The sequence below is a fragment of the Bufo gargarizans genome, chromosome 9 (assembly GCF_014858855.1).
Source record: "Bufo gargarizans isolate SCDJY-AF-19 chromosome 9, ASM1485885v1, whole genome shotgun sequence".
In the NCBI taxonomy this organism is placed as follows: Eukaryota; Metazoa; Chordata; class Amphibia; order Anura; family Bufonidae; genus Bufo; species Bufo gargarizans.
This window is the reverse complement of record NC_058088.1, coordinates 147,470,842-147,489,524: the sequence shown is the minus strand read 5'-3', so window position 1 is coordinate 147,489,524 and position 18,683 is coordinate 147,470,842. Positions and strand designations below refer to the sequence as shown.

Below are 18,683 nucleotides of genomic sequence, written 5' to 3'. Positions count from 1 at the left end.
ACCTGAATGATAAACATTTTATCTTGAATTACTTTAGCCCTTCGAAGCCTGTGAATGCTTGTTTTGTTAGTAGACACTATAAAACAAAGACTCCTCTGTATGTGACTTACATACTGACTTCTTGTTCTCCTGGCTTGGTAATCTACCTCTTCATCATATCTGCTGGCTGCCTTCCTTGCATTTTACATTTTTTACAAAGTCTTTCTTAATCTAATAAACCTGTGGATTCTTTCTTAATTGCAAACTGGTATTAGTTTCGCATCTCTATTGAAAGAGGCTTGTAAAACTGCAGTATGGCTTTCTTCACAGTGTTCACACAATTTTTTAGCCATTATTTTTTAGATTCTAAAAATTGCATGCTTCTTCTAGCTTTTTTTGTTTGCTGTATTTCTATCATCAAGACTACAGTAAGAACACTCAAATGCAATACAAAAGCGTTCCCTAAGAATGTTTTTATTTTACAATGTTATGCAACTTTAAATCAATCTCTTCAACAAATGCATCTAAAAACAGCAAATTTGTGACACCATCCAATTGCGTGCAAAATTGTGTGGCCAAGTAAGAAGCTACACATGTGGACACAATTGTTGGTACCCTTCCGTTAGGCCTCTTGCACACGACCGTATGTATTTTGCAGTCCGCAAAAAATATGGATAACATCTGTGTGTATTCCGTATTTTGCAGAACGGAACAGCTGGCCCCCAATAGAACAGTACTATCCTTGTCCGTAATGTGGACAATAATAAGACATGTTCTAATTTTTTGCGGAACGGAAATACGGAAACGGACCAATTGAAATGAATGGTTCCACATACACTCTGCAAAAAAAAAAAAAAAACAGAACAGACACGGAAAGAAAATACGTTTGTGTGCAAGAGCCCTTAAAAAAAAGAAAAAAAACACAGTGGTCATCGAAATAACTTGAAACTGACAAAATTAATAATAAATAAAAAATTTACTGAAAATCGGACATCAATTTTGAATTTTGGTTCAACAGAATCATTTAAAAAACACACTAATAAAATTGGCGTGGACAAAAATGATAGTACCCTGAACTTAATATTTTGTGGCCAACCTTTTGAGGCGATCACTGCCATCAAGCGATCTGTAACTCTGAATGAGAATTCTGCACCTGTCCACAGGTATCTTGAGAGCAAAGTACTCCAGTTGTTTCAGGTTTGAAGGGTGCCTTCTCCAGACTGCATGTTTAAGCTCCTTCCACAGGTGATCGATAGGATTTATATCATGGTTCATAGAAGGCCACTTCAGAATAGTCCAATTATTTGCTCTTAGCCATTCTTGTGTACTTTAGCTGTGTGTTTTGAGTTGTTATCCTGTTAGAGGACCCATGACCTGCGACTGAGACCAAGCTTTCTTACACTAGGCAGAACGTTTTGCTCCAGGGTGCATTGGTAGTCTTGAGATTTCATTGTATCATGCAGAGATTCAAAATGCCCAGTGCTAGCTGCAGCAAAGCAGCCCCAAAACATAACCAAACTTCCTTCATGTTTCACAGTAGGTACATTGTTCTTTTCTTTGTATGCTTCATTTTTGCATCTGTGAACATAGAGCTGATGTGACTTGCCAAAAAGGTCCACTTTTGTTTCATTCTCCCAGAAGCTTTGTGGCTTGTCAATATGCATTTTGTCAAATTCCAGTCTTTTTTATGATTTGGTCAGTCTTCTTCCGTTAAGTCCACTTTGGCTAAGACAGTGAAGGATGGTGTGATCTGACACTGATGTACCTGGAGTTCATCCCTAATTTCTTTGGAAGTTGTTCTGGGCTCTTTGGTTACCATTCCTATTATCTGTCTCTTCAATTTGTCATCAATTTTTCTCTTGCGGTCACGTGCATGGAGTTTGGCTACAGTCCCGTAGACCTTAAACTTGTCAGGGATATCAAGCAAATGCTTTATATAAAAGAAAGGATCAAAGGAATTTTTTTTAAAGAGAATTGATCCTAGAGGTGGACATATAAAACACCTCAAAAAGAGTTTGTCGTTAATTTAATTATATTGTGCAATCAGTAAAACATAGTACAAGCGTCTGTGCAAAAATAAATGATTTATTATACAATAACTTAGAATACAATCAAAGCTTAATTAATATAAAATTCTATAATATGCAATAACACGCAGTAATATGTGGTGCCCTAAATTCGCCACTAGATAGCTCTAACACAAATACCAGCGTTCCTTATTACCTCTCAAACATAAAATGTAATATAACCGTCTCGACCACAATTATGAGACATACTATCAGTTGACACAGTAAACTCAATAGTGATTAGGGTAGATACGAACCCTTGCTCTGCTCACACTTTGACCAATCTCGGATATCGTGTAGTATTGTGACACAACTTATAAATTATCAGGCCTGATATTGACTATGGAATGTGAATATTCCAATCAGAGTTTCTCCGATATCAATATTAGATCTTTTATTCAGTAATATGCATCTTTACTGAATAGTGATAATATTGATGTAGCACTTTTAACATTATACATCCGCACTAAAGTGGGGAGTTAATAAATATCAGGCCAATTAGTTCAATCAATTCTACACATAATAAAGTTATACGGACTTCCGGTTCCGGCGCGCACATGGAGAGACGCGTGTAAGGAGCTCTCCGTTTGACCGGCCCGAACACCTTGAGAACCGCCGTACTTCGGGGCCGGAAGGTACCCATAGATTCCCCTAGAGTTGTAGGGGTCACTTATGGAGAAGTTCGTGGTCAGAGGCGGTTCTCAGAAGGAGCCGCGGACACCGCTCCCGCCAGGGGACGACTTGAAAGTCAGGGGCAAGATGGCGCCGGCGACTGAGAAACGGCATAGGTTCACCCGATCATCCTCTCAGTCGACCCAGAAGAGTGCAGAGGCATCAGGATCAGAGGAGGAAGATGGGGAGTGCTGTCTCACTTCGGCTGAGGAGTTAACAGCCTCGTGCAAGTCTATGGCCATAGAAGTGGCTAAACTTCTCGCCCCAGACATTAAAGCTTCGCTGGAAGCCACAGTCTCGTCGGCCCTGCAGCAATTGCAGTCTGATGTTGCGCAACATACCTCACAGATTGCAGAGGTGGAACAGAGAGTGGCAGTAGTGGAAGATGATCTGGCAAAGACCCAGAGTAGCGTCCGAGACCTCCTGCGTGACAACCAATACCTGAAGGAGAAGTTGGACGACCTAGAGAACAGGTCCAGGAGGAGCAATTTGCGTATTATAGGCCTCCCAGAATCGATCCCTCCGACGCAACTGGCGGATATATGTGAGGTAGAGATCCCACAAGCGCTGGGTCTGCGGGGCACTTGCACGGTGGAGAGAGCTCATCGCTTAGGGCCGCCATTATCCTCGGGACAGAGGAACAGTAACACCAGACCTAGAGCCGCGATTGTAAAATACTTGAACTATGCCGCAAAGGAAGCTATTCTGGCGAAATTCCGACGCAATGCGCGGCCCTTAATGATTCGGGGTAACAGGATTCTCCTATTCAGCGATTACTCTGCAGAGGTAGCCAAGCGCAGGAGGGAATTCTCGCAAGTTTGCTCGGCTCTTGCTCGAAATAAGGTCAAGTTCGCCTTGCATTACCCTGCAACCCTGAGGGTTTTTCGTCAAGATGGGACGGTGGACACTTTCCTGTCGCCAGGAGAAGCAATGGGGGTGCTGGAGTCGGACCCCTTGTTCGCCGACTTTATGCCGTCATCCTCCCTGCGTTCCACTTCCTCGGGCAGAGGTAGAGGAGCTAACCAGAGGTCGGGGAGACCGGAGCCCAGATCAGCTGAATTGGATCCTAGGGAAGGAGATCCGAGTTGAACATAGACAGTCCCGAGTTTTATCCTTGATTACCTAGTTCGCCCTGGAGGGTCACGTGAGATACCTTTGGACTTATAGTTCGTTTATGTTAATGTGTCGATTCCTATGATTATGCCGAAGTTTAAGGGTCGGTGAATGGGGTACTGTAGGGGAGAGTTAATGTTGCGGTCCGCAATGGGTAGTGACAACTACTACACCGCTAGATGTGCGAAAAAAGTGAAGTCGATAATTGAGTTATTAAAGTTGTGGGGTTGGGTAGGGGGGTTAGGGGGGGGGGGGGGAGTTTGATCACCAATCTTGAAGGGGTTAGGTTACGGATGCCTTGGTGCCAATATGCAACGCAAGTTTTTGACCTGCTCCTGGTGGCTTCTCCTGCAGAGAACGCAAACAAAGTGACACTAGTATGCGGGTAGCCTCGTGGAATGTTAAGGGGTTGCGATCCCCTACGAAGCGAATGGCGGTACTGCGCCACCTAAAAAAACTCAATATAGATGTGGCGTTCCTGCAGGAGACCCATTTGGAGGAGGCTGATTTTTCTAGGATGAGTAGACTATGGGTGGGTCAGGTAGTGGGTTCTCCTTCAGTGGGTAGGAAGGCGGGCGTTATGGTCCTGTTTCACAAGCGTTTACGTTATGATATTTCTTCCATATCCACTGACAATCTAGGGAGATGGATGCAAATATGTATGGATTCCCCAGTGGGACAGATAGTCGTACATAATGTCTATGCCCCTAATGCCTCCCAGACTGCCTTTTACAAGTCCTTGGAGAAGGACATCCTGGGAGAGGATTCATCAATGCTATTAGTGGCGGGAGATTTCAATAGGGTGCACAATGAGCAGGAGGATAGGAAGCGTGGAGCCCTTGAGGAGTCTACTCAGCCCAGACGGACCCAGACGTTGCTCCCTTTGTTACAGAATACTGGTCTTTGCGATACTTGGCGATACCATCACCCAATGGATCGTGAGTACACCCACTTTTCCCATGCTCAGGGGTCATGGTCCCGGATTGATTATCTCCTGGCATCACCGGGGCTGTTGTCCAGAGTTAAACTAGTTGAGATCCTGGATCTGTTAGTCTCGGACCATGCCCCAGTAGTAATGGAACTAGTGGATACAGTCCCTAGGGGACAGGATTTTACATGGAGGATGCCTCAGCACTTATCTGGGGACAAGGAATTTTTAGATAAGCTGAAGGGGTGGTGGTGGGAATACTCTCAGGATAATGCAGAGCACGCGACCAATCAAAACCTGTTCTGGGATGCGGCAAAGGCGGTACTTAGGGGCCGTATAATGTCCTATTCGATAGGGAAGAAGAGGGAGGCGAGACAGAAGTTTGAGGATGCCACTCGGAGAGTACGGGAGTCATACACTCAGTTCTTACAAAATCCCACTACCCCCAACAAGGTTTTATGGGTTACGGCCAAGCATAATTTTGACTATTGTCAGGAAAGTAAGGAGAAGTGGTTTGGAGACTACCAAAAAGCTAAGTTTTTTCGGGTAGGCAATAAAGCTGGTCGGCTATTGGCTAATTTGACACGCCCATTCGTTAAACAATCGGCCCTACACCCCCTAAAAGACAAATCCGGAAAGTTGTGCTCTCAGCCGAAGGATATTGTGGAGATACTAGGAGACTATTTCCGAGCTTTATATGCAGGGGATCCTCCCCGGTCCCAAGAAGCAAGGGATCTCTTAGGGAGGGTAGATTTGCCACGATTGTCAAACGAGGCGGTGGACACGCTCTGTCGAGACGTCACTGAGGAGGAGCTAGGGACGACAATCAAATCCCTGTCAAATTGTAAGGCCCCGGGTCCGGATGGATTCCCGGCGGAATTCTATAAAGCCATGACCCCGGAACTTTCCTCAACGCTGATTGGTCTGTATAATAACATCATGGCCGGGGGTAGCTTACCCGATTCGGGCAAAATGGCCTATATTAAGGTCCTCCCGAAGCCGGGTAGAGACTTGACGCAGCCAAGCGCATATAGACCGATTTCCCTGATAAATCAGGATGTCAAGATCCTGTCAAAAATTCTAGCCAATAGATTGGCCAATTGTATACCTGACCTAATTGGCCCACATCAGGTAGGGTTCATGAAGGGTAGATCTGCGGTGACTAATATACGTAAGGTCCTAGCAGTCCTAAGTAGATATGGGGGTCCTAAAAGTGGGCCTTCTCCAGCGTTATTGGCAGTAGATGCTGAGAAGGCATTCGATAATGTCGATTGGCAATGGTTGGATATGGTTCTGGATAGAGTCAACATCACGGGGAGCTTCCGGAATTTCCTGAGGGCACTCTATGGTAACCCTCAGGCACGTGTGAGTGTTCCGGGCTTTCTGTCCAAACCAATAACGCTGGAGAAGGGTACGCGGCAGGGATGTCCCTTGTCCCCGTTGCTTTTCAACTTAGCGATGGAACCCTTAGCGAGATTGCTGATTAATTCGGACATCTTTGAGGGCATCAAGATAGGGACAAGAGAGCTGAAAGTTAGTTGCTTTGCGGACGACATCTTGCTATATCTGGGTTCTCCGGAACTTCAGCTGGACGGGACTCTGGAGGCTTTGAATATGTATGGCAGAGCTACAGGGTATAGGATTAACGTGGGGAAAAGCCAGCTCCTTTTCCTGGACCAACGGTCGCCTGCAGCGCAACGGCTACAAAATAGGGTGGAAGTCCGGAGAGACTATCTGACCTATTTGGGCATTAGGATAGGTCGCACCCCTGCGTCAATATACAAGTTGAATTACCCCCCTCTATTCCTCAAAATAGAAAATGAATTGGAGAAATGGCAGGACTTACCCTTATCGGTGTGTGGGAGGGCGCATTTAATCAAAATGGTAAGTTTCCCGAAGCTACTCTACCCACTTCAGACTATTCCTGTGTTGCTGAAGCACACTGATGTAGTCAGGGTGCAGAGAGCGTTTAACCGTTTCCTCTGGAAGACTAAGAGGCCTCGTATTGCCTACGCTAAATTGACTTTATTGAAGGATGAAGGGGGGTTGCAATTGCCGAACATTCGTCACTATAATCTGGCATCGCTGTTCAGACATGTGCGTGATTGGGTGTGGGGCACAGGGCACTATTCGGCGATTACTATTAAAAAGGGAATTAGCGGAGGGGGAAAATCTAGAGGCCCTATTACACTCCAGGATGAAAGACATACCGGTGTCAATTAGGCAGTCTATTCTATTAAAGGATACCGTATTGGCGTGGAGGGCGATTAGGAAGATTTATGGGCTTCCCTACTATTTGTCACCCAGATTACCATTATGGGCACTGCCGGCGTTCTCTCAGGGCAGGGAGAGTAGCATGTTCCAGGTATGGAGGGAAAAGAATATCAGGATTCTTCAAGACCTACTACACACCCCTAGTCTCCAATGGTTGACTTGGGACCAGGTAAAGGCGCAGTTTGAATTACAGGATGCCCATTATCTTCCCTTTCAGCAGATTAAAAGTTACTGTAATGCACAGGCGACTTCCGTGGGCGACCCGGATAGGTTAGCATGGTTTGCGGCTTTGTTGGGCAAAGATGGCTCTCACATGCCCCTCTCTGAGCTGCACCGTAGACTTCATAACATTCAGACAATAGGTTTGGTAAAAGGGGCATACAAACCCTGGGAAAGGGAATTATCCGACCCAAATATAGCAAAGAAGTTGAGGGAAGGGATGGAATTGGTTAGGCGTGCGACGTATAATGAACAGTGGAGAGAGACGCAACTAAGACTTCTACATAGAGCGACGTACGCCTTTAATCTTTCCTATGCAGATGCCCCGGCTCATTACCTACGGGAATGTCCTAAGTGTGGCCTCTCGAAGGCAGGATTATTACATGCCATATGGGAATGCCCAACAGTGCAACCGGTATGGAAACAGGCCGTGGAATTTATAGAAGCCGTTTGGGGTGATGTGGTGGGTTTCTCGCCGCAGCAATGTATATTCCACTATGTTACTAAGAACCAGGGTGAGGAGATGGGGTCATTAGTCGCTAAGCCGGGTATTCATCTCCTGCTAATGTCGGTGAAGAAATCTCTCTTGCGACATTGGCTAGGGAAGGAAGCACCAGTGTGGGAAGAGGTCATAGGGACGATGAAAAATGTTCTCTATATGGAAAGGTTGGAGGTAGAACAGGATAAGGAGCGTTTGGTCGAGAAGTTCATTAAAAAATGGAGGAGATTTGTAGAGAAGCAATTGTCTGATGCTGAAATTCAGGAACTCATAGCCCCATTCAAGCTCACGAGTTGGTATTTACAGGCTCAACTGGCAGGCAAGTTAGGGCGATTGGATCTATGAGCTGGCGCTGGGCCGAGTGCACCATTGGAGGAGGTGATAGGCGTCGTGGGCCGTGCCCTTTTTCATGTCCGGTGGTGTTAGATTGGTGTTCAGGGATGGGGGGGGGGGGGGGGGGGGCGGGTATGGGTTGATGGGGGGGGGGGTATAAAATTGTACAAAGGTGAATTAAGAAATCACATTTTCATCAGTATTGAATGTACATTATGCTTTGCTGCTTTCTTGTACAATGCACTGTCTTGTCATTGATTGTTGTACGAGTGATTTCTTGTTCCAATAAAGAGATATTGAAAAAAATAAAAAATAAAATAGTTATACGTTACCTGAGAATGCAGATGATATGCAGAGTCTAAAGGAAGTCAGCTCTAAAGTCCATTCTGATCATTGGGATTTTTCTCCTGGGGTCTTTCTTTCTTTCTCTCTCTTGTGTGTGGTTTATTATCAAAAACTTATCAGTTACACACACTTTCCCAACTTGGAGTTTTCCAGTCATTGTCGGTTAGGCGTGTACATATGATAATGACTGTGATGTAACTGTATTAACCAGAATGCATTTCTGCTGTTGATGTAATGTTACTTATTTATACCTAGGTGGCACTATTGCATAAGCTATGAGCATCATTACCAGTAAGGGTTAAATGTCCAGGTCTGACTTCATTGTACATTCCATACCCATATAATATGGAATCCTAAATCAGAGCTACAGGGATTAACTTTGACACATGTACCAATTAAAGCATAGACATTAAGGTACCAAGTCAGACATCTCCCAAACTATCAAATTTATGGTTTTGATAAGAATATAATAGACCTTGTACTTTCACAGACATGTGTGTCTCCTCTGTCAATTCAACGGGTGATTGTTAGTTAAAATAACACCGCCTTCCCTGAATGGAGACTCATTAACAAAGTCTATACTTAAAATTCTTCTCATCATATTTTAGGAGTACATGCGTTCCTAGTGAGAAATATATAAGATAATAGATGCATTGACGTCCTTCATAATATTTAACAATATAAAACAATACATATGTCCTATTGATTATCTTATGCTAAAAAAACGAAGGTTCATTATATGTGTATACAGACACCACAGATTTTCTGCTTCACCAATAGATATCATCTAGAGGTAATTAGTACTAGATACGTCTGGAGAATATCCTTATCTCACTCATAAATCTATAAGGAGACAAGAATGACTCCTCTCAGACTGGTACATCTATAGAGAAGAAACCTTATGAACAGTGTCCTTTCCAACCTATTTCCAGCAACTTTAAAAATACATACAAAAATTGTGAATATATCACAATATGGCCATATATATATATATATATATATATATATATATATATATATATATATATATATATAGCCTTGAGAAAATAAGGAAGCAGCACACTATGTAAACGAGGGGTGCACATCTGGCCAATGTGGACCAGCACCTAGGTCCAGTGAACTAGAAATAGGAAAACAGCCAGCAGCACTCCGAATAAATTCAAGAAAATGGTGGTTTATTGGACCCAAAGTCAAGCGAAGTTTCAACAGCTTGTTGCTGTCTTTATCAAGCACAGTGCACATGTGTTACAGACATACTTTAAATAAGGACATCAATCCACAATAGATTAACATCAATTGAAGAATATATGATCAAAATACAGTGATTGAACAGTGCATGTGGTTACAAAAATACATATGTCAGACTGCCAACATATGGCAAATACAGTGCATCAGCAAAATATAAAACATTAATTCAGCATCTCATGCTTTCTGTGAAATAGATCATAATGAGTGCCAGTGATTACCCTAATAAAGTGAATAAAAAAACTCACTGTCAGGTGGGCAGCTGTATGTAGCGTTGATCGTGCTCCTTGGCGTCCCCATTCACTATCCGCGCATGCGTGAGAGGGCCAAATCTCGCGATACCTTCGGCCATCTTAGTTGTGGTCGCTATTCAGTCTCCTGATGCCGGAGGTATCGCGAGATTTGGCCCTCTCGCACATGCGCGGATAGTGAATGGGGACGCCAAGGAGCACGATCAACGCTACATACAGCTGCCCACCTGACAGTGAGTGTTTTTAATTCACTCTATTAGGGTAATCACTGGATCTCATTATGATCTATTTCACAGAAAGCATGAGATGCTGAATTAATGTTTTATATTTTGCTGATGCACTGTATTTGCCATATGTTGGCAGTCTGACATATGTATTTTTGTAACCACATGCACTGTTCAATCACTGTATTTTGATCATATATTCTTCAATTGATGTTAATCTATTGTGGATTGATGTCCTTATTTAAAGTATGTCTGTAACACATGTGCACTGTGCTTGATAAAGACAGCAACAAGCTGTTGAAACGTCGCTTGACTTTGGGTCCAATAAACCACCATTTTCTTGAATTTATTCGGAGTGCTGCTCTCTCTCTCTCTCTCTCTCTCTCTCATATATTCATATATATATATATATATATATATATATATATATATATATATATATATATATATAGATCAAATCCACTATAATTATGATATTTAGATATAAATACTATATACCTATGAAAAAGCACAACAAACTTGAGAATAATATTTGCAACTGTAGTACAAGCAACATCAAGCTGTTTGGTGATGGTCTTATAGCCTTCACAAGTTTGGCTAAAATGTTCTTTCTAGTCTCCTGAGACAACTCCTTAAAGGAAACCTGTCACCTGGATTTTGTGTATAGAGCTGATGACATGGGTTGCTAGATGGTCGCTAGCACATCCGCAATACCCAGTCCCCATAGCTCTGTGTGCTTTTATTGTGTAAAAAAAACTATTTGATACATATGCAAATTAACCTGAGATGAGTCAGAGCTTGAAAATATGACTCTTCTCTGGTCACACAAGTAAGATATGACTCTGTTATGGTAATTTGCATAAAAGGCGGGAAGTACAAAAATGCATAATACTTATTGAATTTGTCTGCAAATGAAATGAAAAATGTAATTTATATGTTTAGGGTAACACAATGAACATTTAGAAACGCTCAGTGAGGGTGGCATAGTAGCGGTGACAGGTTCCCTTTAACTTTCTTTGGTCCATGTTCAGTGTAGTACACACCATGATACCGAACAGCACAGAGACTACTTTCAGCCTTTAAAAGTATTTTGTTGAAACACAATTCAAAAGCAATGTTTGATTTTCAGAAAATTGTATTTATTACTTTTCTCATTCAAATGTTTATTAAAACAAATGAAGCAGATACAAAGACATAAAATTTAAGCCACTCAATCAAAAATAGTACCTAAAATACAAATGGTTTGCAAATCAAGTCTCTGGTGATCTATAGATACTGTAATATGGCAACGGCCTGCAGGCCAAGTATTTATTATTACTTTTGACAGTGTCAGGCTATTACAGTGACCATTGTGCGTTTTTTTTTTAACAGACTGGTACCAACAATTTTGAAAACCCTTTTAGCATTTTCTGTTCTGTAATACACAACTACTGATCATCTTCTCCTCCTGTTAATTTTACAACTCTGCCATTAATATTGGACAGCATGGTAGCTCAGTGGTATACTTTGCTGCTTTGCAGCACTTAGTCCTGGATTTTAAAGGGGTTGGCTCACTTCAGCAAATTGCATTTATCATATAGAGAAAGTGAATACAAATCAGTTACCGGTATCAATGTATTGTGATTGTCCATATTGTTTCCTTTGCTGGCTTTATTCATTTTACCATCACATTATACACATCTTTTTTCCATGGTTATGACCACTCTGCAATCCAGCAGCGGTCGTCGTGCTTGCTCACTGTTGGAAAAAGTGCTGGCTTTTCTGTTTGCCGGTGTTCTGTCAGAAAACCTTAACTCGTCAGATTTCCTTACCCTACGTGACTGCCGGGGGTGTGCGCCTCTGCGGAAGCGCAGTACCACTGCACTGCGCCTCCGCGCATTTTTGCATTTATTGTCAGGCCATCCGGCCGTTTAAAAATGGATGGATTCCATTGGCATATATATATGTGTGTATGTATAATTTCCAACCCCTGCAGTATACATAATGTCCCCCTTAGTGGCCACCAGCTTTAATAATGTCCCCCATAGTGACAAAAACATGGTGTGAAACCAGCCTTAGTGCCTTGTATTAACTTTGTCTACAGGGTAAATACCATTTGCTGAAGAGAGCAAACCCCTTTAAATTCTGCCGGGGTTTACTTTCACCTGGAGCTTGTATGTTCTTCCCATATTTGTTCAAATTTCTTGTGGGTGCCTGTGTTTTCCAAAAGCATTTACATAGGTTATTTGGCTTTCTATGATAAACAGTATGCTGTATAATTTGTATACCATAGGGAATTAAACTGTTAGGCAAGATGAGAGGTTGCAGTGGGCCTGATTAGATTTTTTTTCTTTAGTTCTTTACAGAGTATGGGCCAGATTATGTGCTGGAGATTACACCTAGCTGTCGGCCTGACCGAAATGATGCTCCAAGAGTACAAGAGATTTTGGAATCAATCAAAGGTAACCGTTAGGAAAACCATGCAATTTGGTTGACTTGGGCAACACCTCCACTTTTAATTTGCGCTAAAATATAAATATAAAATATATATATATATATATATATATATATATATACACACACACTCTACTCAAAGTTAGGAATATTTGGCTTTTGGGTGAAATTTATGCACTGATATTATATCATGAAAGTAGGGCATTTAAGTTGAAGCATGCAGGGTTGATTTCCTCTTCTTAAACAGTTTATTGAAACAAAAGCCAACAACAGTGATGGTTATACCCCTACAAAAAAATATTAATGTCTCAATAACTTGTCATGTGGCCTTGAGCATCAATTACAGCTTGACATTGACATCATGTTGTTCACAAGTCGACTTATTGTCTGCTGAGGCATGGCATCCCACTCTTCCTGAAGGGTGGCCCTTAGGTCATTGAGGTTCTAGGGTACAGAGTTTCGAGCCTCTACACGGCGACTCAGCTGATCCTATAGGTTTTTAATGGGATTCAGGTCTGGAGAAAGTGCAGGCCACTCCAATTGAGGTACCCCAGTCTCCAGCAGCAGTTCCCTAATGATGCAACCTCGATGAGCTGGCACATTGTCGTCCATGAAGATGAAATTAGGCCTGTGTTGTTCATGCAGAGGCACAATGACTGGATTATTGATGTTATTCAAGTAGTTGGGCTTTTCACTGTACCATTCACAAAGTGTAGGACAGTTCTGTATTGACTAGACACACCTCCCCACACTAACACCACCACCAAATGCTCATCTGTGGACAACAATGGCTTATGCATAGTGCTCTCCCTGATGTCTCCAACATCGTTGGCTGCCATCATTTCTGCTCAGCGTGAATTGACTTTCATCAGTGAACAGCACTGAGGCCCACAGGTGCCTCATCCAGCGTAGATGCTCCCTGGCCAATGCAAGTCTTTGACGTCTGTGGTCAGCTACCCTTGCAGGCCATCTGGCACATAAACTACGCTAATGTAAACATTTTCAAATGGTCTGAGGTGACACTTGGGTGCCTCTCACCTTAAGTTTGCCTGGAGTTGTGTGGCATTCATCATCCGATTCCACAGGGCATTGTTCACAATGAAGAGGTCATCAGTGTGCTATGTGGCCAAAGGACATCCACTTCTATGTCTTTCTTTGACTCTTACAATCTCTCTGTATCTTTGTTGGAAACTGCTGATGACACTCTGTGACACTCGGTGTCCACTTCCGTCTGAGAACAATCCTACTAGAAGCCTCGCAATGGTGAAGTACTGTTGATCGATTGTTAGGTGTCATCTTGGTTTCATGATGTAGAAATCTGAACAACATGATGAGGAGGACTGTGTACATACCAATTCTAATTGAACCAGAAAATTTATTGGGCGATTCATGGATCAAACACCTGTTGTGAATTTTGCTGTTAAGCTCCTTGTTAGTTAACAGCAAGTACTTAAATATTGAGCAGTTGGACATGTGCATTCAAAAGTTTAGAGAAAGTCACATTAAGTTCACCTGTAAAGATTAGAGTGCAGTTTAGGTTCATCCTGAAATTTCACCCACAAGCCAATATATAATAGGACAAGTTTTATATTTTATATATATAATGAGACAAAGATAAATCATCTCAGAACGTTTCCCACCTTTTAATGTGACCTCTAAACTGTACCACTCAATTGAAAAACAAACTGAAATCTTTTAGGTGGAGGGAAGAAAAATAAACAAAAATAATGTGGTTGCATAAGTGTAACTGGGGATGTAGCTGTGTTCAGAATTAAGCAATTCAAAATCGATAAATAGGAGTCAGCATACACCTGACATCATTTAAAGTGCCTCTGATTAACCCCAAATACAGTTCAGCTGCTCTAGTTGGTCTTTCCTGAAATTTTTACTCGATACCACGCGAAAAAAATAAAACTTCACAAAAGCCGTGCGCATTCCATGTTTTATGGAATGTGCGGCCGATAATAAGGTGGCAATTTTTTTTATTGTTTTACTAACAGCCCCCTTAGGGGCTAGAACCCTTGTCCTATTAACCCTAATAGAGATCTATTAGGGTGAATAGGACTTCACACTCTCCCTGCTGCCCTGGGCTTTGTGCACACAGCAGCAGGGATGTTACCATGGCAGCCAGGGCTTCAGTAGAGTCCTGGCTGCCATGGTAACCGATCGGAGCACCGATATTACACTGCTTTGGCTCCGATCGGAACTGCCACCAATGAAGAGTAGGGGAGGTGACCCTGTGGCCACTGCCACCAATGAATATAACAATAGGTAGGGGGGTATTCGCCTGTAGCCACTGCACCACCAATTATACTAATACTGGGGAGGGAGGGCGCACTACACCGCCAATGATTACAATTTTATAATACTTGGGGGGGGGGGGGGCGCACTGCGCCACCAATAATTGTAATTAACACATTAATTCAAGTATAGGAGGTAGCGGGTGCCGGCGGCGGTATCACATACCTGCACCCGGCCTCAATAACAGGGCATGCGATATGCTGAACCATGGCAATTAACCCCTAAAGTGTGGCACATGAGGGATTAATTGTTCAGCAGATCGCATGCCCTGTTATTGAGGCCGGGTCTGTGATACTGCCGCCTGCATCTGCTGCCTATACTCGAATTTATGTGTTTTACATTCATTGGCGCAGTGCCACAGTCTCTCCCCTCCTCCTCCCTGCTATCTCTTCACTAGTGAGAGCGGCACATGCCATGTTCTCTAACTGAAACTAGGCTGCGCAGCAGCACAGCCTAGTATCGTTAAATAGTAAGACCCAGTATCGTATCCCCATCAACAATTGCATTTTAAATAATCATCAATTTTATTAGTACTCACAGAGTTACAACCATTTCTGGCCTCACGGAAATTAAGAATATTTAAAAATTCTAGTCAGACTTCAGGTGTATGGCAATTACAATTCATACATATAAAGTGCAAGTGCAACAATATATATGGGAAAATACAATCAGTGCATACAAATAATGTTGTCCTGTCCACAGTATCTGGGTCTAAAAGTATCGATACTTCGATATCTAGTGTAACCCTAAGATATACATACACATGCAATAAGTGATCATTACCTACCTGGCAGATCCTGCGCTACTGATCAGATTCTCCCAGCCATGATCTGTTTACAGGCTGAAGGTGACGTAATGTCGGGAACATGTGAGTACTGCAGGCAATTGCCTCAGCAGTGCACTGAAGAGGCCAGTGATTGGCTGTAGCGGTTACATGTTGTCCATGTGACATTATTGCTACATCATGATAAACAGAGCTTGAGTGGGGGAACTGTAGTAGTAGGTAATGACCATTTCTTTATTGCATGCAGATCCTCAGTTTTTTGTTTGTTTTCCTCCTGAAACTGGACAACCCCTTAGTGACCACCCATAAGCCTTTTTACGGCAGTCACTAAGGGGCCTTAGGCTGGGCCACCGCTTTTTTACGGCGGCCCAGTCTAAGTACTGCACAGGTTTCCGTGGGGAGCGGGGGCCCGATTCTCACATGAGAGCAGCGACCCTGCTCTAACAGCCCGGACCGGCAGGAGTGCTGATCCGTGCTGTTGAACACTTTACATGCAGCCGGCGCCATTGCCCGCGGCACGTAAAGTGCTGACAGAGGGAGCGGACTACCTCTGTCTCGCATTGGCACCCCGCAAATGCGATCGCGGGGTGCCGATGTCTGTGAAGGCTGGCAGGGGTCTGATGTAGGCCCCAGACCAACCTTGAGTAACTTCCAACAGGCTGCTCCTCTCTGGCTCAGCCTGCTGGTCAATGTCAGAATAGCACTGACATTAAAATGCAATGCTGCACTATAGGGATGATGCATTGCATTTTAAAATCAATCAAAAAGCTTTCTATATTAAGTGGTAAAAAACATTCAATAAACAAAATCCCATTAAAAAAATGAACTTTTTTTTTTTCATTGAAAATACGCTTTTGAATGAAAAAAAATTCCCCCAAAAAAATCTCCTTCGTATATTTTTCATATTGCTGCGTCTGTAACCACCTGGATTACATGAATATAATGTAAATTATTCCCTACAGTAAACGCCATTAAAAAAAATATACAGAATTGCTATTTTCTTAGTTGCCACCAAAAAAAGGTAATAAGCAATCAAAAAGCGCCATTTAATCCAAAATGATACCAATGAAAAACACAAGTCGTCCTCTCAAAACTCCATAGAAGGAAAAATAAAAAAGTTATGGGTCTTGGGAAGCAGCAATGCTGTTTTCCCATATCATCACCATGACGGCCACAAGGAGATTGACCCATGACCTCTGTGGGGGCAGGAAACAGAGAAGAGGTTAAATTGCCCCCTCCCACCACCGCACCTCAGTGTTCCTGTCCCCACTGTGGCCAGGGTCAGAGAAGAGTCTCCCTGCGGCGGCAGGGAGATGAAGATAGGATTTTGTTTTATTATTTTTTTCGTTGTCTCCAGGGGCCTCCTGGTTACCTGAGGCTCGTCGGAGCTCCCCCAGTCCGCCGGCCGCCGCGTGCTCATGCTGGGCTGGGGGGTATCGGGAGGACTTGCTCCGGCTGGTCTGGAGCCTGCTCCCGGGCCGCAATCTTCCTCCTCCCCTGTGGGTCGGGCTGGTAGCGGCCGGCGTGTGCGCACGCCGACGTCGGTGACGTCGCTTCCGGGTTCGGCCGCAACCCGGAAGTAAAGCGCAGGAGCAGAGCAGTTTGAATAAAAGGCGGGGGAAAAAATGCTCAGTGAGGGAAGCAATGAGCCTAATCGGCCTCCTAACCTCCTGTATACCCTCTGTCGAGTGGGCACAGGCTCACTGCCGTGTGATTCAGACCTGGCTATTGTCCCACTGGAACAAGAAGAAGGGTTCTCTGGACTCCAAGCTCCCAATCCCAGGATTAGTAAAGAGGTCCCTCTCATGGTGGATGAAGGAGAGGAATCTGTCCCAGGGAGTCCCATGGATCAGATCACCGTCAATTACCGTCTTCACGGACGCCAGCCAATCCGGTTGGGGAGCAAAAATCGACAGAGCCTATTTCCAAGGAACGTGGAAGCGTCTGATATCTGCTCAGTCTTCAAATTTCAGGGAGCTGTATGCAGTAAGAGAAGCCCTTCTCGCCGCCAAGCAATTGATACGAAATCAGCACGTGAAAGTCCTATCGGACAACGTGACTGTTGTCTCCTACCTAAAACACCAAGGGGGTACTCGATCAAGGAGACTCCAGAATATCTCAGAGGAGATCTTCTCCTTTGCAGAAAAGGAACTAAAGTCCATCTCAGCAATGCACCTGAAGGGATCCCTGAATCTAGAAGCGGACTTTTTGAGCAGACAGGTAGTAGATCATACAGAGTGGGCACTGAACCCAGAGGTCTTCAATATGCTAACCCAAAGATGGGGGCTTCCTACAATAGACCTGTTCGCATCAAGGAGAAATACGAAGGTGCAAACATTTTGCTCCCTAAATGCCGGGGACCATCCCTGGAGAGTAGACGCCTTCTCCCTAAAATGGTGCTGGGATCTAGGGTACGCATTCCCTCCATTGCCGCTCATCCCGAGGGTCATTCAGAAGATTCAGGAGGGGAGAACCACGGTAATATTGATCGCTCCGTTCTGGCCCAAGAGGAGTTTGTTCACCCCTCTATTAAAACTAGCAATAGACGAACCAGTGAGACTCCCACTCAGGGGGGACATCCTATACCAGGGTCCTTTGCTACATCCTCATCCGGAGTTCCTGAAGCTCACGGCTTGGATCCTGAGGTCTCCCTCTTAAGGTCTCAGGGCCTGTCAGACCAGGTTATAGCCACCCTGAGATGTTCTAGGAAAAAAGTCACTTCCGCGATATACCTGAAGATCTGGAAGAGATTCTGCTCATGGTCGGGCGATGAGAATCCAAATTCTGTGGGGCCCAGTATCCAGAAAATTCTGGAATTTCTACAAAGGGGCCTGGACATGGGCCTTTCTCCATCCACCTTAAAGGTTCAAATTTCGGCATTGAGCGCCTTCTTTGATTCCGACCTGGCAGACCATAGATGGATCAAACGATTCATTAGAGCTGCATGTAGACTGAGACCCACGCTTAGGTCCCGCAGCCCAACCTGGGACTTAAATTTAGTTCTCAACAATCTTATG

At 43.7% G+C, this 18,683-nt stretch overlaps 1 protein-coding gene across 1 annotated transcript in view; it reads left to right on the top strand.

The window, feature by feature from the left end:
- Nucleotides 1-18,683, top strand: part of HDAC8 (histone deacetylase 8) — a 52,729-nt gene that overhangs the window by 32,358 nt on the left and 1,688 nt on the right. The window contains exon 10 of the mRNA XM_044306645.1: nt 12,484-12,589. Within this exon, the coding sequence (XP_044162580.1) occupies nt 12,484-12,589 (106 nt within the window). The remainder of the gene's footprint in view (nt 1-12,483; nt 12,590-18,683) is intronic.